This window comes from Phyllobates terribilis, unplaced genomic scaffold (genome assembly GCF_046119375.1).
Source record: "Phyllobates terribilis strain yellow unplaced genomic scaffold, ASM4611937v1 Scaffold_1__5_contigs__length_1240528914, whole genome shotgun sequence".
Classification (NCBI taxonomy): Eukaryota; Metazoa; Chordata; class Amphibia; order Anura; family Dendrobatidae; genus Phyllobates; species Phyllobates terribilis.
In genome coordinates, this window is record NW_027362761.1 from 263,576,454 (window position 1) to 263,598,249 (window position 21,796).

Consider the following 21,796-nt stretch of genomic DNA (forward strand, 5'->3'; position numbering starts at 1 on the left):
GACAGTCTTTAAAAGGGGGTTTTCCCCTTTCAGAAAATACCAGTGTTTTTAAAAACACATGCTTTACTCATCCCTGCAGGTCCAGTCATGAGTCCGTGTGTTGCAAGTGTTTAATTTTGGCTGCTGCACAGTCACAGACAACGCAGTAGCCAGTCACTGAGATCAGCGGCTCGGCCCAAGGAGACGGTACGCCTCAAGAGCCACCAAGCTCAGTGATTTGCTTGCATACTGTCAGCATGGAAGCAAATATAAGACAGCAGGACGCAGTCGAGGGGACTCAGCATTGGACATGGATTTTCTGAAAAGGGACAACCCTTTTAGTACGGTTTTCACAGTTTTACATAGTAAAACTGCAAAACTTGAAGTTTGAAAATGCAATTTTAATCCATTAAACATTTGATTAACATAAAATGTGAAGACCATATTACAATACTGATAACAAAAAACACCTGACCCAATAAAGATCTATGGGTTGTTTTCATAAGGGATGGGTCCTGTCAAACTAATCTGATCAGTTTCTATGAAGAGCGAAAAGTGGAACAGGGTAAGGTCGTGGATGTCCTCTATATGGACTCTTCAAAATGTGTGTAATACAATGCTGTATCATAAAAGATTGGTAAAGAAAAAAAGATTACAATGTGACCAAGGGAAAATAGGTCATTGGGTTAATAACTGGCTCAGTGTTATTAATGGAACAATAAGATTGGGTTACAGTTAGCAGTGGGGTACCACAGGGCTAGTATCGGGCCCTCTATTTAACATTTATTAATAATTTGGTAGAGGGCATACAAAGAAGCATTTCAATATATTTGCAGATACTAAACTCTGCAAGGTAACAGACAGGAGGATAATTTAATATTAAGAGGGATTTATTTAAGCTGGATGCTTAGCTGAGAAATGGTAAATTAAATTTAATGTAGATAAAGGTAATCTCATGTACTTTGGCTGAGGAAGTTATACATCATTTTATGTACTAAATGGTAAAACACTGGGTAAAAGTGTGACTGAAAAAAAACTTAGGCATATGGGTGGACAGCAAATTAAACTTTAGTGACCAGGCCAGGCAGCTGCCGCCAAGGCCAAAAAATCATGGTATGCATTAAAAGAGGCATAGATGCTCATGATAAGAACATAGTTTTACCGCTTTAAAAAAAAGTCACTAGTGCGGCCACATTTAGAATACTGTGTAAAATTGCGGTCTCCGGTGTATAAGAAAGACATAGCTGAACTTGACAGCACAGAAGAGAAGTTAAGGGAATGGATGAACATGTGTTTTGTCTTTTTTTTTTGTAATATTTAAAAAAACATTTTTCTACTTCTTAGGGTATGTGCACACACTTGTGTTTTGCTGCAGATTGTTATGTAAATTTTCAGATGCGTCTGGCAGTACCAGCAAAGTCTATGAGAAACCAGAATTCACTGTTCACACATGTTGCTTTTTGTTTGCTGCGTATTTTCAGCATCACTTCTTTCAGCGTTTTTTCACCCATAGGAAGTAATGGGGGGGGGGGGGGGGGTGATGAAAAAATGCTACAAATACGCACCTGTGTATTTTTCTGCGTATTTTCAGCGTTTTTGATGGCAAAATAGAATGGGAGTCTTTTTTTTCCCCACAGAACTTTATGTGCATTACTAAATAGAGACAAAAGGGCAGTGAAAAAAACGCTGCAAAACCTGCGTTTTTTGACACAGCTAATCTCCTGCCAGATAAAAGTTATCAGCAGATTTCATGCAGATTTTGGTGCAGAAAACACAACATGTGTGCACTTACCCTTATTTGCTTCATCATCTGATCACTTGCATTACACATAGCAGGGCTATGAACAAAAATGCTCATCTGCTATAAACGCCGACCGCTGGGCAGCGCTCATAGCAGATCGGCTATGACAACCACAGTGGTTTCCTGCAGACCAGGGTCTTATGAAGAGCTTAAGGGGCAGCCATATTAAATACCGATGTGAGTTTGACAGCGGCATTTAACATGTTAACAGCCGCAGCTGTTAGGGGCACATGACAGCTGATCAGATCGCAGGATTTAAGAAAAAAGATGGCGGCCGTTAGCGCCTCATCTGCCGCACGGAGGTCAGCGGCGATGTAGCCGGGAGATGACCGGCGCTAGCTCGGTCATCTCCCGGCTGCTAGAAGCAGAGGGACCCCGACCGGCGGCGCCGCTGACCTCCATGCACTACCGTCGGGAGATCAGCGGCTAGGACCGCTGATCTCCCGACGGCAAGTGTGACCGGAGGACCGGGGAGCAGCGCCGCCGGTTGGGATGCTTCTGCTGTGAGCAGCCGGTCATCTCCCAGCTGCTCGTAGAGGAAGTACCCGCACAGGCAGCGCAGCTCCCAGGTCCTCACTAATACGACACTGATTGGTCGCGTCCGCCAGCCGCGACCAATCAGCGACTGCTGCAGCACGGCCGCGAATTGGCGCTGGATTTTAAACACGCAAGCCACCGTTGGGAGATCAGCGGCACGTCATTGGTCATGAAGGGGTTCTTCTGGATCACTATGCAAGGCTATTAGGTTGAACTCTATGGACTTGTCTGTCTACCTTCAACCTTAAAAACTATGAAATCTGTGCTCTGAACAAGTCATCAGTACAAGTTCTACAAAATTAAGCCTGTATGCAAAGCTTTTTAAAATGAATTAACATTGAGAAATTAGATTAAATAAATGTCCAAGGAGCCAAACAATAGAATTAGGAATGAGTTCCAGGACAACAGGGTCAAAATATTCCAGTTTAAAAATGACTGATTAAATTTAACAGAGCAATTAAAAAAAAAAAAAAATTAAGCATTTGTGATCATGGTAAATGAAGTCGGCCAAAATTATGGGAAAGGTTAAAAATTATTATGACCTTAAGAAACTAGAATTCATACATGCAACATACCAACCTGTGCTGGCCCCTCCAGTCCAGGCACAAAAGGCATGCAGGAAACTACAGGCCAGCTCAGCAACTAGAGTTGTTAAACAATAGATTTGCACAGCTGCTCAACTTTCATGTTTGGAACCTTCCAGGCATAGAAAAGACCACCCAATTACAAAGTCCATGTGGTCAACCATCAAATACTACAGATCTAAAGTTAAACACACAAACTAATGCAAACCTGTGCAGAGGGAAAGAATTATTAGAATTGGAGGGGTCCCACCTCCACTGATCAGAAATTTAAAAACATATCTTAAAAGGGAACCAGTCATTTGGTTCATACTGTAAGTACAACAGGCTGCATAAATCAGAGCCCGGACTGCAGCCAGGTATGTTTCACTCAAACGCTGCAGTCCTTTCCTGCCCCAGCTGACAGACAGGTCTCTCAGGTACAAAGCAACATGTGCACACAAGAGACCTCACAATCAACTTGAAAAGAGCAGCAAGAAACAAGCGAGTTCTCTCCCTATAGTCCCCCAGCCTGCTTTTAAAAGTATGAACCGCCACAGCCAGGCAGATTTATGCTGGATGGTGTCTCAGGCAACATGAATCTATTGACAGATTACCTTTAAAAGGGGTTGTTCGGTCCAAATTGATAAGTCTGTAGTCAGTGTGACTGCAGACTTAGGTTATGTGGCCACGATGCATACCAGCCTGCGGCCCGACGCTGCATAATAGCCGGCGGCGGCTTTTGCTTATTATGCAAATGAGTGGCGCCATTTATTTTTTTTTTCACATGTGGACTTTCCTCAGATGTTAGTCTATGGGGAGAGCCCACATGCGGACCCGCAAGAGAAATTGACATGCTGCGGTCTGGAAAGACGTGCCGCATGTCAGTTTCCGAAAGTGATCGGAGATTTCTACAAATCCCATCCACTATGCTGTAACATCTGGCCACTGTGGGTTTGACGCTGCATAAGCACGCAGCATCAAACCCACAGCAGCTCTGGAATGTGTGCACATACTATTAAGAATCACCCCAGCAAGCACACTGTGCGCTGCGAGGATTTGCTGGTTTCTGAGCCGGGACTGGAGGGTATGTATGAGTTGTACATACTACTGGCCAGAGCCAGTCTGATCGTTCACTGACTTGCCTCCTATTTTACATAATGCATCTAGTAGTTCCAGGCTAGGTAAAATAGCAGGCAGGTCAGTGAGCGACATTGTCATAAGAGCATAAGGATGAATATGTAAAGCAGAGCATCAGATAGAGCACGCCCCAAAGCACGAGCATCTCAATCTCCAAACTGAAAGTAAAAAGATTACACAAGAACCTCTGGACGGATTTTATCAATCAAGGTATCATTTTAATCAGTGCAATGGCGCACACCTGACAGTGTAGGTGGTTTACTGAGTGCAATCCTGCTGACAGGTGCACTTTAAATATTGGTAAAAGGGAACACCCTTTACTCTCTATAATGGGGCACAATATAGAATTATAGTCTGACAAAATCCAAACGCTTCAAGGGTTGTTGCCATAGCAGCATCCAAAACGACCACACAAAATCCCTCAGCATCATATACAGCTTGGATATTTGCATATAAGCAACTAATGCTAATAAACGTAGCTTTGTTCGGCAAAAAAAAAACAAAAAAAAAAAAAACAACAGTTTGGTTATGGTCAATGAAAGATTTTCACTAGGATCTTAATTTCTATAAGGCCACATTCACACATTCAGTATATGGTCAGTATGTTACATTAGTATTTGTAAGCCAAAACCAGGAGTGGGTGAGGAATACAGAAGTGGTTACGTGTTTCTATTCTACTTTTTCACTCCTAATTTTGGTTTCCAAACGGAACTAAAATACTGACCAAATACTGAACATGTGAATGTGATCCAATGGCAAGAGTCCTCTAAGCACGGTGGGCGGTGCATGCGGAGATTGAGAATATAGACTTTTAGATGCGCATTTTGTGGGAGACCTAATAAAGTACTGCACAGGTGCGATATTTAAGATAGAAGGCAGGTCACAACCTGATCAGTGATCTGTCATTCAAACAGGAGGCAGATGAAGGGGCCAGAGCAACAAGAAAAGAGGCTGCCCATAGTCCCGCCTGATGCAGACATGATTACAGCAAAACTTTATATCACTCATTACACTAGAACCACAAAACTGATTTCTTCACTGCAGATATTTTAATCAATATTACAGCACTAATATGGCCCTAACTGTAGTTTACATAGCAAAATCCTACTGACAGATTCTCCAAGTGCATGTTCCCAGCTGCCTGGTTTCCATCTATGGTCTCCCTTCTTTGATTAATGGCTCAGAATTCATAGGAGGGGCATGGAGATCGCTAGAAAACAAGCAGGTGGGAAGGTGCACTTAACCCTTTCACTGCAAATCCTGTTTTTGCCTTTGTGACCAGGCCAAGCTTTCTTTTTTTTTTTTTTTTTTTTTTTTTTTTTTTTTTTTAATTCTGACCAGTGTCACTTTATAAGGTAATCGTTTTGGAACGCTTCAACGGATCCAAGCAATTCTGAGATAGTATAACGACATATTGTACTTCATGATAGTGGTGAAATTTCTTTGATATGACTTACAATTGTGGGGGAAAAAAAATAAAATCAGAAAACTGAAAATTTTGCAATTTTCATGCACATAACTCAGTCATGTCACACAATAGTAAATAAGGGTATGTGCACACGATGCAGAAATGCTCAGGATTTTTTCCTGAGCGTTTCTGCATCTCTCTGGCAGGAAAAAAAGCATACGGATTGTACATGCGGTTTCCTGCCAGGGACATGCGGAAATGAAGCGGTCTTCACTTTCATTTCCGCATGCAGGTTGACAAGCGCTTCCCAAGCGATTTTAGCATCACTTGGAAAGTGCTTGTCAACTTTACACTATATAAATCCATGCAACCGGCATGGATTTATATAGTGTGTGAATGTCAAAAAATAAAAAATAAATCTATACTTTACCCTCTGATGGCCCCCGGTGTCCGGCTTCATCGGTCCCGGCTGCCGGCAGTGAAGATTTTAGGACCTTCCAACGTCAGCGTCACGTGACCCGTCACATGACTCTGACGTCAGCGAAGGTCCTTCATTCAACCGCGAAGTGCCCGGGAAGCCAGCAGGACGCAGCGCGGGCCGTCAGAAGGTGAGAATATATATTTTTTTTATTTTATTCTTTTTTTTTTTAATGGTACCTGGGTCTGGATGAGAGTCCTCTCATCCACACCCGGGTACCATCCGCACATTAGACCGCATGAAAAGCGCATCAACATATACAGTGATGCGGATTCCATGCGGTCTAATGCAAGTCAATGGCGGCAAAAGAGCAGCGTTTCCGCAAAATTAATTGACATGCTGCGGAAAAATCCGCATCATGGGCACAGCACATGCGGATTTCCATTGGGGAACATTGCTGCCCTTCTACCATGCGTTTTTCATGCGTTTCCGCGGCGTTTACGCAACTGCAAAAACGCCGCGGAAACGCATGAAAAACGCATCGTGTGAACTCAGCCTAACACTTCCCCCATGTCTACTTTACATTAGCACAATTTTGTAAACAATTTTTTTTTGTTAGGAAGTTATAGGGGTTAAAAGTTGACCAGCGATTTCTCATTTTTACAACAAAATGATTATTATTTTTATTTTTTTTATTTTGGGACCTCACCACATTTGAAGTGACTTTGAGGGGCCTGTGAGAGAAAATACCCAAAAGTGACAACATTCTAAAAACTGCATCCCTCAAGGTGCTCAAAACCACATTCAAGAAGTTTATTATTTATTTTATAATATATATTTTTCCACAAAAATTTTTGTTTTAGCTCCAAATATTTTCATTTTCACAAGGCCAGCAGGAGAAAACAGACCCCAAAATTTGTTGTGCAATTTCTTTTGAGTACGCCAATACCCCATACGTGGTCAAAAACTAACTTTTGAGGCACAGTGCAAAGCTCAGAAGGGAAGAAACGCCATATTGGAGTTCAGATTTTGCTAGACTGGTTTGAGGGTGCCATGTCACATTGGTAGAGCCCCTTAGGTGCCAGAAAAGCAGACCCCCCCCCATAACAGACCCCATTTTACAAACTATACCTCTCAATGAATTAAACTAGGGATGCAGTGATCATATTGACACCACAGCATTTTATACCATTGGGTGATGATAAAAAAAAAAAATTGCACCACCAAAATTTTGTTTTAGCCCCAGAATTTAAATTTTCACACTGGGAAATGGGTACAAATGGCACCAAAATGTATCCCACAATTTCAGCTGAATGTAGAAATACCCCATATGTGGCAGTACAGTACTGCGGAGCCACACGGCGAGACTTGGCAGGGGCAGAGTGCTTTTTGCCTCCTGGAGCGCAGATTTTCCTAGAATAGTTTGCAGACTCCATATACAGAGCCCCCAAGTGCTAGAAGAGCAGAATCCTTTCTCAAGTGACAGCATTTTGGAAATTACACCCTATTGGGAATTTATCTACAGGTGTAGTGACTATTTTGACCCCATGGGTATTTCCCAGAAAAAAGCAGCAGTGGATGTTGCCGAGTGAAAATTGCAAACTGATATTCTAGTGACAAGTACGGTCTACTGACTAGCTAGTGCTTATGGAGACATGCACCCCTAATTTAGGCGGGCTCTGATCACTACAGAAATGCCAAACATATGGACACGAAATGTGGTTTAGGCACACAACGGAGCTCAGAAGGGAGCGGAGCATTTGGATTTGAGCACAGAATTCGCTGGATTTCTTTTGGAGGGCGAGGAGCCATTTCGAATTTCCAGAGCCTTTGTGCTACCAGTAACATGGAAGCACCTAGGTTTCCGCTAACAGATGACAGACTTGAGTGGGGGCTTTTTTTTGTGAAGTTGAAGCTTTTACATAACATTTTGGATCACATTTATCCAGCGCACTATAATGAGCACTTATATCGGGGTTTCCATCTAAATCTCCGAGTGACGTGATTCAGATGAAACCCCCGAGGGATCCATTCACTATAATGAGGCAGCAGAGTTACTCTGGACTCCGTCTGGCCTCTGTTCAGCTGTGTCTTACAGAAATGCACAAAACTGTGGTGGTCCACGTTTTTATGCAAATCTAAAAAGATGGACACGGCCAGATGGCGTCCACATCTGCCTCATTACAGGGAATCTTCCTGAATCAAGTATCAGAAATTTACACGGAAACCCCAGTGTAAGCGCTCAGTGTAGAGCGCAGGATAAATGTGCGCTGAGCCTTGCGGCAATCTTTGGGAGGCAGAATGAACAAATCAACAGCAGGTGAAGAATTGGTTTTATGGTTTTATTTATTTTTTATGCCGTTCCTTGTGCGGTATAAGTGATTAGACGACTATTCTTTGGGTCGATGCGATTACAGAGATACCAGATTTATATTGGGTTTTTACGTTTGGCAGCTGTCACACACTAAAAGATGCTTTTTATTGTAAAAACAAGTTTTTGCATTGCCATATTTTGATGGTGGAATTATGGAAAAATTATAGCTCACAGTCATGCGAGGGCTTGTCTTTTGTGGGACGAGTTGATGCTTTCATTGTTACCATTATCGGACACGTGACATTTTTTAATCGCTTTTTATTCTGATTTTTGGGAGGCAGAATTAACAAAAAACAGCAATTCAGGAATAGTTTTTTTGGGGATTTTTTTTATGCCGTTCTGGTAAAATTGATAAGGCAGCTTTATTCCTCGGGTCAGTACGATTACAGCGATACCACATTTACACAAGCTATTTTATAGAAAAAAAAAAAACAACTTATTTTTACATTGCTTTATTCTGAGAGCCGTAACTTATTTTTCCGCTGGCGGAGTTGTATGGCGGCTTGTTTTTTGCGGGACAAGATGTTTTCAGGGATACCATTTTTATTTGCATTCGTCTTTTTGATAGTGTTTTATTTCGCTTATTGTTCGGCGGTATGATAAAGCAGTATTTTTGCCTCATTTTTCTTTATGGTGTTCACTGAAGGGGTTAACTAGTGGGACAGTTTTATAGGTCAGGTCGTTACGGACGTGGCTATACCAAATGTGTATGTTTATTTTACACAAATAAATTTTTTGGATTAATTTTTTTATTTTGTGATTTATTTATTTTTTTTTATTTTTATTTCTTTCCCTGCCCTGATCTAATACTCTGCAATGCTTCTGCACTGCTGGGCATTAGATTGGCATCTGACAGGCAGGGAGGAGACGTGTCAGCTCCTGCTCTGAGCAGGAGCTCACAAATCACCTTCCCTGAAGGACCCCACGGCCATCTTGGGACCTGGGGTCACCATGGAGACCATAAGCACAACGAGCTTGCTTCGCACTGTGCTGATGGGAGCACAGAGGGAGCTCACTCTCTCTGCGATGCCCCGTGATGTCATCACAGGGATTAAATGCCCAGATCATGGCCGTTGATGCGTGGTGTCAGCTCTCATGTAGAGCTGCCACCCGCACTCGATCATAGCAGGGCTCTGCGAGAGCCCGTGAAGCAGTATGTATATGGCAGTTTGTGGGAATGCAGCTTTGTGTATATACGGCGCATGTCGGGAAGGGGTTAAAGCACAACCGTAATTTTAATTTCATAAATCAATAGTACACTATTACAAAGTTGCTTATTTTCATATAAGAACTCTTTCTCTGCTAGAACTCAGTCGTTAATAAACTGGTTTATTTGTAATAGTGCAGTAATAATAATAAAAATGGTAATTCATTTGTGAGGCCTAGTTCCAGTAAGTTAGTGTAGTGTTGGTATGGGGAGTACAACTGAGGGAGAAAGGTTGAACTTTATGGACCTAGGTCTTTATTCATCCTAAGTTACTAGGTTACTATAACAAAATTCTCAATTCTGGAGGTAAAATCTAGACTTTCCCATTATGGAGACAGAATTGTATCTGCAGCAACTGCCATTTCCTATGTAAACTGATTGAGGGAGGAGCTGTAGCTGCAGCCATCATTTATCTCAGTAATGGGAACGTCTGTCTTCACTGAATACAGATTTTACATCAGAATTGAGAATTTTGATAACTGATCAATTCTGGCAGAGAAATAAGTTCTCTCAGATAAAATATATTACAAAGTTGCTAATTTTCATGTGTACTATTGATTTATGAAATAAGAATGAAAACGATGGTTACACTTTAAAATGATTGGCCACACCATGATGCACCAAGTGCCTGCACTGTGTTTGATCATTCTGTGCTAGAAGAGAGTAATCCAATTAAAAAAATAAAAAAAAAATTTGTATATTCATTTTACTCCTGAATTTTCCTATAATTACCTTCCACAGCCAAGACTCTGACAGGGCTACCTTGAAGCTAGACACTTAGCTTTTCTTTTTCCTTACTCTGTTTTCTCCTACGCTTTTTTTTCTTCATACAACGATTTGCCTACGAGGTCCTACCAGTGGTGGCGCATGTGCCATTAGTCCTGGACTAAATTACATCAAGTGTACTGACTATAGCAGCAATCTCCTCAAGGGCAGATATCAATTTTCAATAGTGTTCTGTTCAGTTTCATCTTCTGGCATATCACAATCTGTTAAGTGGTGCATGGTTTTCTATATTTGCTTGTGCTGTCTTTCTACAGCTTTCTTAGTTTTACACCCTTCTCTGTTTGTGCCTTCATTCATACAGTGGCTGCAGCTTTCCTATAGTCTACACGATATTGCTCAGCAATATTGTACAATTACACAAACAGACCACAGTGGCTATCTTCTTTGCAGTCCAAGTGTTTAAAGATCATTAGCTCTGAAGAGAACTTTATGCATTTTATGAACAAGTGGATTTGCTACCTCATCTGAGAGCAGCATAAGGCTGTGTGCCCACGATGCGTTTAAGCGTTTCCGCAGTGGCAAAAACGCTTAAAAACCGCATGGTAGAAGGCCTGCCATGTTCCCCAATGATGATCCGCATGTTCTGTGCACATGCTGTGGAAATGTCCGCTGCGGATTATCATTGCGGAAAAAAAAAGCAGCACTACCAATTATTTTGCGGAAGAGCTGCGTTTTCGCTGCCATTGACTTGCATTGGAAAGCTTGGATTCCGCATCACTGTATCTGTACATGCGGAATCCAAGCGTTTCAATGTGCGGACAGTACCCGGGTCTGGAGGAAAGGAGACTCTCCTCCGGACCCGGGTACCATAGAACCTGTAAAAAAAAAAAAAAAGAAAAAAAAAAAAGGAGAATAAAAAATAAATGTTATATTTACCTTCTGATGGCCTGCGGTGTGCTTGTCTTCGCTTGCCGGCAGCTCGCAGTGGACTGAAGGACCTGAGCTGCCATCATTTAGTCATGTGACAGCGGGTCCTTCAGTGAACCGCGAGCTGCCGGCAAGTCAGGACGGAGCGAATAAAGACTGCGGGGGACATCAGAAGGCAAGTATAGATTTATTTATTTTTTTACCATTCTTTAAAAGGTCATATTATATAAATCCATGCAGTTTGCAAGGATTTATATAGTGTGACCAAGTTGTCAAGCACTTTTCCAAGTGATGCTAAAATCGCTTGGAAAGCGCTTGTCAACCCGCATGCAGAAATGCAAGTGAAGAACGCTTTACATCCGCATGTCCCTGGCAGGAAAACGCATGTACAATCCGCATGTGTTTTTTTTCAGCCAGGGAGATGCAGAAACGCTCAGGAAAAAATCCGGAGCATTTCTGCATCGTGGGCACAGAAAGTAATATAAGAAAAGATCCAACGATGTATCACTTAGTTTATTGTGTGCAGCCGTTCGGACAGAGGTTTTAGATTTAGCATGAAGCAGAGCTTTGTATGTACATTGTCTATAAGCAGTGAGTCAGACTTGCAAGCAGTGCCAGCTAATCACAGCAATGATAATCACCAGGTGATAAAACCTTCAGTCTAAGTAAACAGCACACAGCTTGACATGTGACATCCTTGAATTGGGAGTTTTAACCCCTGTCTTATGCAGTCTTCACATTACATAGCAAAAATCTGCTGACAGATTCCCTTTATAGACAATCTTGGCTTTGTGCACAATGTATTTTGATGACAATGTGCTTTGCTGTTATAAAACTAAGATGTATGTGTACTATAACTATAAAAATGTTAAAAAAGTTAGTCTATGGTTTGACTGTACTTTTTTCGCTTTTTTTATATTATCGTCTGAACAAAGTCTGGGAATACAGACAGAAATATGACTGGATTGTTCTAATAAAATCATATGCATCTTTAATGTCATTGAGAGCGCGGAGCATCTTGCTGCCCTACAAAACTGGGATGGATAGGTGAGTCCTTACCAGCAGGAGGTTGCCCATATGCAGTAGCATATGCTGCCTGGCCATATGTAGCAGTGGTTTGCGCCTGCGTGTAACTGGAATCACTTGGTTGTCCATAGGTGCCATAACTCTGCTGGCCATAGCTTGCCTGTGGGACAATACAAAATAAAATTACTTCAGCTAAAGTGAGCACCAAGCCTCTTCACAAGACTTTACTGCTTTTACAAATTACCAGTTTTTGTTATTGGTTTATGTACACATGATTTTTTTATTTTTTATTTTAGGCTACTGACATTAAAAGGTGTTTTACCATGATGGTAAAAGCATTCTGTGAAATACAAATCAATTCATTTTCAACATTGCCTTATTTTCCTCTTACAGGCCATTAATGATTTAGCTCATCCAGTAGCAGGGTCTGTTTCGCTGGTTGAGCATGCGCAGATGTTTTTTTTGGTAGTGAATGGGTTGTGTGTGCCGAGATGGGGAGCACACAGAAGCTGATTGTGCAGTATTATGAGCGCCAGAGTGGAAACTGGGGTGCCATGTGAGGGAGACCGACGGTGTTGTTCTATGCACTTATCTGCCTGGCCCATCACTGAGAACAGATGAGTACTACTTCTGTGACTGCTGGGTTGCACAGTGTACAGACAGTTATATAGAATAACACTGACTCGGGCATGAGCAGTTCAAGTCAGCAGTCACAGAAGAATCAGTTCCCTGGAAAGCACAGGCAGACATTGTCTAGGACAACATGGTCTGTCTCCCTCACATAGATGCTCCAATTTCCTTTCTGCAGTATTACTGAGCACTAAGCACAGTGGGTTGTGTGCTCTTCAGTCTCCACACAACTCATTTTCTACAGAACATTACACATACAAAAGTACAGATATGCCCGTTTGCTATGGAGAAGAAAAAGTTTATTTCATATTTCAGAATAGAAACCGCATACATTAAATAAATCATCTTAGACCTGATGAAGCTGTTGTATATGCTTTGAAAATTCACCTTTAAATTGCTGTTTTTTTTTTTACAGTATGATATTAAGCATTTTAATATCAAGGTTATACAGCAATTCAGACATGGGTTTTCAAAGTAATTACACCGGCGTCATTAGTTTTACAATCTACTTGATAAAGTACACTATTTATTTTGAGAAATTTGGTGACAGAACTAAAAGGGTAACGTAATTTGTTACGTTACTAACAGTCAAGTCTTATTTTGCTACCACAATCTAACATAATGGAAATTTAGATGTAAAACACAAAACCTACAATAATTTTAACTAGAGTTGCCAAGTTAATTTTTCTCTTTTTCTGCACAACTTAATTCAAAAATCACTGCAAACTTTATTAAGAACAAATTGGAAAAATCATAATAAAACATTAAGACTTAAATTGATCTAGTTAGATAGCCCATAATACTTCTAAGCGCACATTGGCAGCATTCTCTGTAAAATAATGATGGTCACAAGCTCCTCCTGCTTCTCAAAAATATGATTTTTTTCTGTCTTCAAAGATCAGGAAAAAAAAATGCTTTACTTTTAAACTGTCCAGGAATTTCTGGACAGTTGGCAACCCTGGTTTCAATGATCTTGAATTACATATCTAGAGCTATGGCTTCTCAATAAAGGTTAATTTTCACATAACATAATTTAGTCCAGTAAATCTGATACCTGAGCAGTCTGTGTGTATCCTTGAGTTGGCTGGGCAGTATAAGCAGCGTAGCTAAAGGGGGACAAAATAAGAAAATCAATGTGTACAATATACAATATGTAAATGGCAATTTGAGGACACCAATCCCATACAGAAATTAAAATAAAAATGCTTACCTCTGCTGAGCACCAGCTTGGCTATAGGTGCTATAATCTACAAGACACAAAAAGCAACAACTATTAGAAACAGACACCAGCATCGCCCAATATATTGGGAATATTACAAGAAAAAATTTGTATATATTTTTGGGGTAAGCAGTGCAATGGTTACCTAGTCTCGTACCATTTTTTTTTTTTTTTTTTAAGACAATCACCAGCATCGTCACAAACCACTCCCTTGGACCAATTATGCTTATTCCACTGATTACCATCAATCTGGAGTATACTGCCCCATGGTGTGTATCCTCCCCATATCCTCCTAGTCAACCCTCCCATGTACGGTGCCATCAATATAAAAGTCAAAGACTTAACACAGAAAATCTTTGGTAATGCTTGTTTGCTGGCTGACTTGCTCATTTATGTTGGCAAGAAAATCATTGTTGCCAGCAGCACATCACCCAGTGTACACAAAGAAGGATGCGCTATCAACAACAAACGTACAGTCAACTGTATGGAGGTGGACGCTCAGACGTAGTAGACTATGTCCGGGTGTCCACGCCCGAAAATGATACACGTCAGAACGCACACTCTCTCTACCGTCACCATTATAGTCTATGGCCCCTTCGGCGCATGGCTCCAGATCCCCTTTTGCGGGGGGAGAGGGCTCGGCCGTAAGCCCCGACGGAGCCACTTAACATGTGCCTGAACGCAGTGTGGAAACACCCTTAATGCAGTCTACAAATTAGACAGATGTGGAAATCTGATATACTGCTTGTTTTAGGGAACTTTATATAAAAACATGGTACAAGTTAGTTTTTTCATAAGCAATGAATGGTATCTGATCCACCAAACTGGGCTTGGCTCCTCTGGAAGCCCCACAAATAAAGCCTCTGCAGATCATGACAAGGCAGTACTGGCATGCTACATCGAGTCGCTGCAGCATTGTCTGGCCACCACAGGCTTTAGCTGGGGCCCAGTTCTAAAAAAATAATAATGTAGTGTCAGAAATGAACGGTTGAGGTCATGCAAACGTTGACATGTACGTCTAAATGCAACTAGCCAAAAATGTCATTTGAATTTTAACTTCTGCCCATAGTGTCATGCTATAATAATTTTTATTTTTATAGCACCAACATATTCCAGAGCACTTTACAATTTTATGCTATTAATTTTTGTAACAAATCCAAAAGTGAATCCAGCATGAAGGAAGGCCGTGTCCCATCTTCATATTTCCAGTTCCTATTGAATCAATTTTGGCACAACATTTGGTGGATGGGTGAAATCATTATGACATTACACTACTTGGGCAAAAAATGTGACCAACATTTATAAACTGGAGGAGATATCAGGTTTTTGGTACATTGATAGCTTAAAGTGGGAAAGAATGCAATGGAAGTGTGCCCCTCTTAAGGGGGCCAGCAGCATAACTTTAATAAACATGTAGGGGACAGGATTTTGCGCCACTTACTAAGAGTTACAGGTTCTCCCCACCACAAATTATTCTTAGAAAAACTAGCTTTTCCAAATCAAATGGATTGGGTGGAAGAGGCTATACAGTTTTGAGTTTGGAAGTACATTGCTACATTGGAAAGTTTCCCATCCTGCCCTTGGGAATATGGAATAAAGCCCACCTCCATAACACAACCAGGTACTTGGAAAGACAATTACTAAAAGATCCACCTATTTAACACTCATCAAGCACCTTAAAGAACCCCAGTAGACTCAAAATTATTACAGGTTGTCCTCCTGAACTTGTTAGTACAGCCTTCCTCACAATGGTTGCTGATGGTGGAGCATGCGACCAGACGTGCCCATCAGCCTCCTCCATTTGGAAACCACTGCACACAGGAAAGCGGTTTTTCAATAGGAAGAGGCTGATGGACAGGTCTGGTCACAAGCTCTACCATCCGATGCCATTTTTGAAATTCTTAATTCCCAAGTAAAATCTGTATTCAGTAAAGACAGATTGTTACATTACGGAGATAGAATCTTATCAGAAGCCACTACCATCTGAGTAATGTAACAATCTCTTCACTGAATACAGGCTATACCTGGGAACTGAGAATGAAGGACCAGTCTCGCAGAAGAAGAAAGAAGCAGATTATTCTGAGGAGATTACAAAGTTGCTGATTTTCATGTAAACTATTGATCAAATAAAAACAATGGTTATTCTTTAGGTGCAACAAAATCACGTACACAACACACTTACTTTAGATAAAGACAGAGTCCTATTCATCAAAGCTTTTAGGCCAAAATTCCGGTGCAAAAAGCTCTGAAAGGGCAGAATTTTGGCACATCTCGAGGCTGCGCTAAAATTGTGACTCTTGGTGTTCGCACACCATTTTTGTGCAGAACCAACAAAGTGGGTGGAGATGGGACAGGTGACGAGCAGCAGCGTTCACTATGCCACAAATCTTACTCCAGCAGGGACTGGAGAAGGATTTGCAATGAGGCACACACACCACTATTCCAACATAACCAGAAGAGTCTGACTCCAGCACACCTACTCACTCAAAGACAAGCATGAACAATTCCAGTCTTGATGAATCGAGGCCAACCGCAATAATGAATGTGGAGGTGGGATGGCCCCCAATAAAATAAGTCTGTACACACTGGCAGCTAACAAAAAATACACCAATGTAATAAGCTAATATGGGAACCATCATAGAAGAATGACAACATTATGATGTGCCATCACTATATGATAGGTGGGAGATTTACATCCAATATGCCCACCAATCCCAAGAACAAAAGTGCTGCATCCTCTTCATATTGGCACTCAGGCTACCTGGCTGTACAGCACGGCTTTCTCGGCAACCCATTCATACTCCGGATCAATGGACGTCCTAAAAATCAGAACAGCTACAAAAGATAGGGATGGCTTATAACATTATACCATCAAGCTCGAAGATGGGAAAGACCTTCAACAGGTTTCCGGTGGTAGTAGGGAGAAGTCATGCTGGTCTATGGTCATCTGATAGCAACAAAGAAAAGTGGCCTGAACCCCATCAAATAATTGGTGGGGGCCAAGTGGACAGACCCCCCCCACCCTCCCAAGAGCCTGAAGGCAGGTACTAATGCTCTAGTACAGCAGGGAACACTAGTAGAGCGCAGATTCACCACTACAATCCCCATCCACAGGCACTATGTGGGCACATGACCACCACAGAAGCGCTGGGCTGCTCACCTGCAGAGTGCGGACCCCCAGCAATATCCACTGTACAGTCTCAGGCCTGGACATATCTACCCCCAGCCCAGATTCACATGCAAATACAAAGTTACATAGAAACATACTTTGGAAAATAAATTATATATAGACTATAAAATAAATTGTGTCTTGCGGCAACAATCCCTGTAATCGCCTATACTAGACCGAGTCCCAGTCGAAGAAGGGACTGCTGGGAGTTGTTGTCCATAACCTCCTGTTGCTACAGACGGTTGCTGTATATAGGGCAGCCAGACAGTATATACAGATATAGCTTACAGTAGTATTCAGACATCAGCGGGCCGGCTAATAACTGCGAGTAATGGCGCCTTACAGCTGCTGTATATGCTCTGTTACTGGACACAGCACACAACGGCCGCAGGTTGCGTCCCCACCGCGTGGATCAGGGATGAGAGCAACGACCGAGCTGACTAAGGCCTATGAGGGGCGCAGCGCCCGCGTGTGGCCGCCTGCAGGCCTCAGCCACTCCGGCGTTACAAGGAATAGGAGCCAGAAGACAAGGTGGCCGCTGCTACACTCAGGCCGGGCCGACCTCGCCCACACAGCGGCCACACTGGCGCCTCACAGTCCGTTACTCACCGGTGGAAGCCATTTTGTGTACTCTAACCACCTCAGCGTCCGTGTGGGGAGAGCGAGGCGCGCATGCGCTGTACTGAACGATATGGACTGTACCATTCATTGCCGGGGTAAATGAAGATCCGGGAACCTGGCTGTGCGTCATGTTTTGGTAAACACTGTGCCAGGTAAGGCTTATAATAGTCGGAAATAAAAGGATAACAGGTAGTTGAAGTGGAACGTTCCATGTAGCACCCAGAAGGTAAGCTTCTCTTATTACAAAGCCCCCCTAGATTTCGGTAGTGGTGTGATCCTTTAGTCCCCGCTACTGATTGAAGGTGGAGAGAGATAGAGATAGAGCTAGAAAGTTGTGTGAGGGAGGGAGCCGGCTCCTCTTCCGTCCATTGTGGTTATTATGGGTTCATTAGAAATGATATGGCGCAAACTGCTCAGTGTGAGCAGGAGGCAATCACTACACAGGCCGCAGTCAGGGGCTGCAGGGGAATGGGGGGCACTGAGCTATCTGCGGGGAATGGGGGGCACTGAGCTATCTGCGGGGAATGGGGGGCACTGAGCTATCTGCAGAGAATGGGGGGCACTGAGCTATCTGCAGGGAATGGGGGGCACTGAGCTATCTGCAGGGAATGGGGAGCACTGAGCTATCTGCGGGGAATGGGGAGCACTGAGCTATCTGCAGGGAATGGGGAGCACTGAGCTATCTGCGGGGAATGGGGAGCACTGAGCTATCTGCAGAGAATGGGGGGCACTGAGCTATCTGCAGAGAATGGGGAGCACTGAGCTATCTGCGGGGAATGGGGAGCACTGAGCTATCTGCAGGGAATGGGGAGCACTGAGCTATCTGCGGGGAATGGGGAGCACTGAGCTATCTGCAGGGAATGGGGAGCACTGAGCTATCTGCGGGGAATGGGGAGCACTGAGCTATCTGCAGGGAATGGGGAGCACTGAGCTATCTGCGGGGAATGGGGAGCACTGAGCTATCTGCAGAGAATGGGGGGCACTGAGCTATCTGCAGAGAATGGGGAGCACTGAGCTATCTGCGGGGAATGGGGGGCACTGAGCTATCTGCAGAGAATGGGGGGCACTGAGCTATCTGCAGGGAATGGGGAGCACTGAGCTATCTGCAGGGAATGGGGAGCACTGAGCTATCTGCGGGGAATGGGGAGCACTGAGCTATCTGCGGGGAATGGGGGGCACTGAGCTATCTGCGGGGAATGGGGGGCACTGAGCTATCTGCAGAGAATGGGGGGCACTGAGCTATCTGCACAGAATGAGGAGCACTGAGCTATCTGCGGGGAATGGGGGGCACTGAGCTATCTGTGGGGAATGGGGGCCACTGAGCTATCTGCAGGAATGGGGGGCACTGAGCTATCTGCGGGGAATGGGGGGCACTGAGCTATCTGCAGGAATGGGGGCCACTGAGCTATCTGCGGGGAATGGGGGGCACTGAGCTATCTGCGGGGAATGGGGGGCACAGCTATCTGCGGGGAATGGTGGGCCCTGAGCTATCTGCGGGGAATGGGGGGCCCTGAGCTATCTGCGGGGAATGGGGGGCCCTGAGCTATCTGCGGGGAATGGTGGGCCCTGAGCTATCTGCAGGGAATGGTGGGCCCTGAGCTATCTGCAGGGAATGGTGGGCCCTGAGCTATCTGCAGGGAATGGTGGGCCCTGAGCTATCTGCAGGGAATGGTGGGCCCTGAGCTATCTGCAGGGAATGGGGAGCACTGAGCTATCTGCAGGGAATGGTGGGCACTGAGCTATCTGCAGGGAATGGGGGTCACTGAGCTATCTGCAGAGAATGGGGGTCACTGAGCTATCTGTGGGGAATGGGGGGCACTGAGCTATCTGCGGGGAATGGGGGGCACTGAGCTATCTGCAGGGAATGGTGGGCCCTGAGCTATCTGCAGGGAATGGTGGGCACTGAGCTATCTGCACGGAATGGGGAGCACTGAGCTATCTGCAGGGAATGAGGGGCACTGAGCTATCTGCAGGGAATGGTGGGCACTGAGCTATCTGCAGGGAATGGTGGGCACTGAGCTATCTGCGGGGAATGGGGGGCACTGAGCTATCTGCGGGGAATGGGGGGCACTGAGCTATCTGCAGGGAATGGGGGCACAGATATCTGCAGAGAATGGGGGGCACTCAGATATCTACTGAGATATCTGCAGGGAATAGTGGGCCTGAGATCTGCAGAGAATGGGGGGCACTGAGCTATCTCTAGGGAATGGTGTGCATTGAGCTATCTGCAGGGAATGGGGAGCACTGAGATATCTGCAGAGTATGGTGGGCACTGAGATATCTGCAGAGTATAGTGGGCACTGAGATATCTGCAGAGTATGGTGGGCACTTACAGTTGAAACCAGAAGTTTACATACACTATATAAAGACACATATGCATGTTTTTCTCAATATCTGACATGAAATCAGAATAAACCTTTCCCGTTTTAGGTCAATTAGGATTACTATAATTTTTAATATTTGCCAAATGCCAGAATAATGAGAGAGAGAATGTTTTAAGGCATTTTTATTACTTACTGCAAAGTCAGAAGTTTACATACATTTCATTGGTATTTGGTACCATTGCCCTTAAACTGAATAACTTGGGTCAACCATTTGGGATATCCTTCCACAAGCTTCTCACAATAGTTGGTCGGAATTTGGGCCCATTCCTCCTGACAAAACTGGTGTAACTGATCCAGGTTTGTAGGTCGCCTTGCTCGCACCTGCCTTTTCAGCTTTGCCCATACATTTTCAATAGGATTGCGATCAGGGCTTTGTGATGGCCACTCCAAAACATTGACTTTGTTATCCTTAAGCCACTTTGTTATCATTTTGGCAGTATGCTTCGGGTCATTGTCCATTTGGAAGACCCATTTCCGCCCAAGCTTTAACTTCCTGGCTGATGTCTTGAGATGTTGCTTCAGTATTGCCACATAATCTTTTTTTTCCCCTTCTCCCATGACAGCACCACCTGAGAGAGGGTATCCGCCCACCAAGGACAGGAACCTACTGAATAAAAAGGCGGTACCTCTCTTCCGCATCAGTTTTGGTTCCTGTCCTTGATGGGAGCCTCGCTAGGTGGTACCTCGCCTACCTGGGATCCCAGGATCGGTGCGGCCTGGAGGCCGTGAAGAAGCAGCAGATGGCCCTCTGTTCTCAGCCCCATCTGGCTGCTACCTGGGTCTGCGTGTGGGGGGGGCTGCCTTCCGGGGTCCTCTCCCGCGTGTTCCGGGTCCCGCGGCCGGGTCTGCACTCACATGGTAGTGGTGATTGAGCGCGCCGGCTGGCAGGTCTTCCGGGTCTGCGCACGTAGGGGTAGCGTCACGCCCTGTGACGTAGCGTGCCGGAAGTCCAGGCTGCGCACGCGCGGGGTCGTGATGCACCCTATTACGTAGCGCGCCGGAAGCCAGGTCTGCGCATGCGCGGGGTGCGATGCCGGGTCATCCCCGCTGCAAGCGCGCCGGGAGCCGCTGGGCTGCGCACGCGCAGGGGGGGTCCTGTGGCATAGCGCGCCAGCTGGTGAAAAAAAAAAGGAGAGAGCATTTTGCCGGAAGGGGAGGAGCCTAAAGGAGATGGAGCCCTTACGCTTTAAAAGGATGGGAAGCAGTCAAGATGGCGGTGTCTGCATTCCCATCATCATGAGTGAGGAGCCGCAGTCACCTGGGCAGCAGCTGTCACCGCCGCAGGAGGAACAGCAGCAGCCGCAGCCGCCAAAAGCAGCGTAAGCAGCTCAAGCAACCAAAACGCCAAGAGTCTTCCCATCATCAGAGCCACAGCAGTGGGGGTCGTACGAGTGCCGGCAGAACTGGTCAGAAAAAACCTCGTCCATCCACCTCCGCCAGATGGGAGCCTTCATATGATCGGCAACCACCGCCTCCGGCCTCTTAAACCGGCAGTGGCGGCCACCTGCACCGCAAGGTTTATGATGATCCGGCTTCAACAGTTGGAAGACCAGATTAAGGGGAATGTCTCGAGGGAGAAGATTCTGTCAGACCTTCCCCTTGTGCAGGGGGCGGCTGCATTCCTGGCAGATGCATTGGCAGATTCAGTTAGGCTGGCTGCCCGGTCCGCA

At 44.5% G+C, this 21,796-nt stretch overlaps 2 protein-coding genes across 6 annotated transcripts in view; one reads left to right on the top strand and one right to left on the bottom strand.

Annotated features, from left to right (window-relative positions):
- EWSR1 (EWS RNA binding protein 1) overlaps positions 1-17,835 on the bottom strand; it is a 58,591-nt gene extending 40,756 nt beyond the window's left edge. For 2 of the 4 annotated variants that reach the window (XM_073671835.1, XM_073671825.1), the window contains exons 1-4: positions 17,731-17,820; positions 13,944-13,980; positions 13,788-13,839; positions 12,137-12,263 (exon numbers count right to left, since the gene is read on the bottom strand). In XM_073671835.1, coding sequence (XP_073527936.1) covers positions 12,137-12,263; positions 13,788-13,839; positions 13,944-13,980; positions 17,731-17,743 — 229 coding nt within the window. In that variant the 5' untranslated portion in view covers positions 17,744-17,820. Of the gene's footprint in view, positions 1-12,136; positions 12,264-13,787; positions 13,840-13,943; positions 13,981-17,730 lie in introns of all 4 variants that reach the window. The other 2 variants (XM_073671849.1, XM_073671842.1) reach the window with 2 other exon arrangements.
- The window catches only part of RHBDD3 (rhomboid domain containing 3), a 39,581-nt gene continuing 35,419 nt past the window's right edge, over positions 17,635-21,796 (top strand). The window contains exon 1 of one of the 2 annotated variants that reach the window (XM_073671907.1): positions 17,635-17,894. The gene's annotated coding sequence lies outside the window, so the exon portion shown is untranslated. Of the gene's footprint in view, positions 17,969-21,796 lie in introns of both variants that reach the window. The other variant, XM_073671899.1, reaches the window with a different exon arrangement.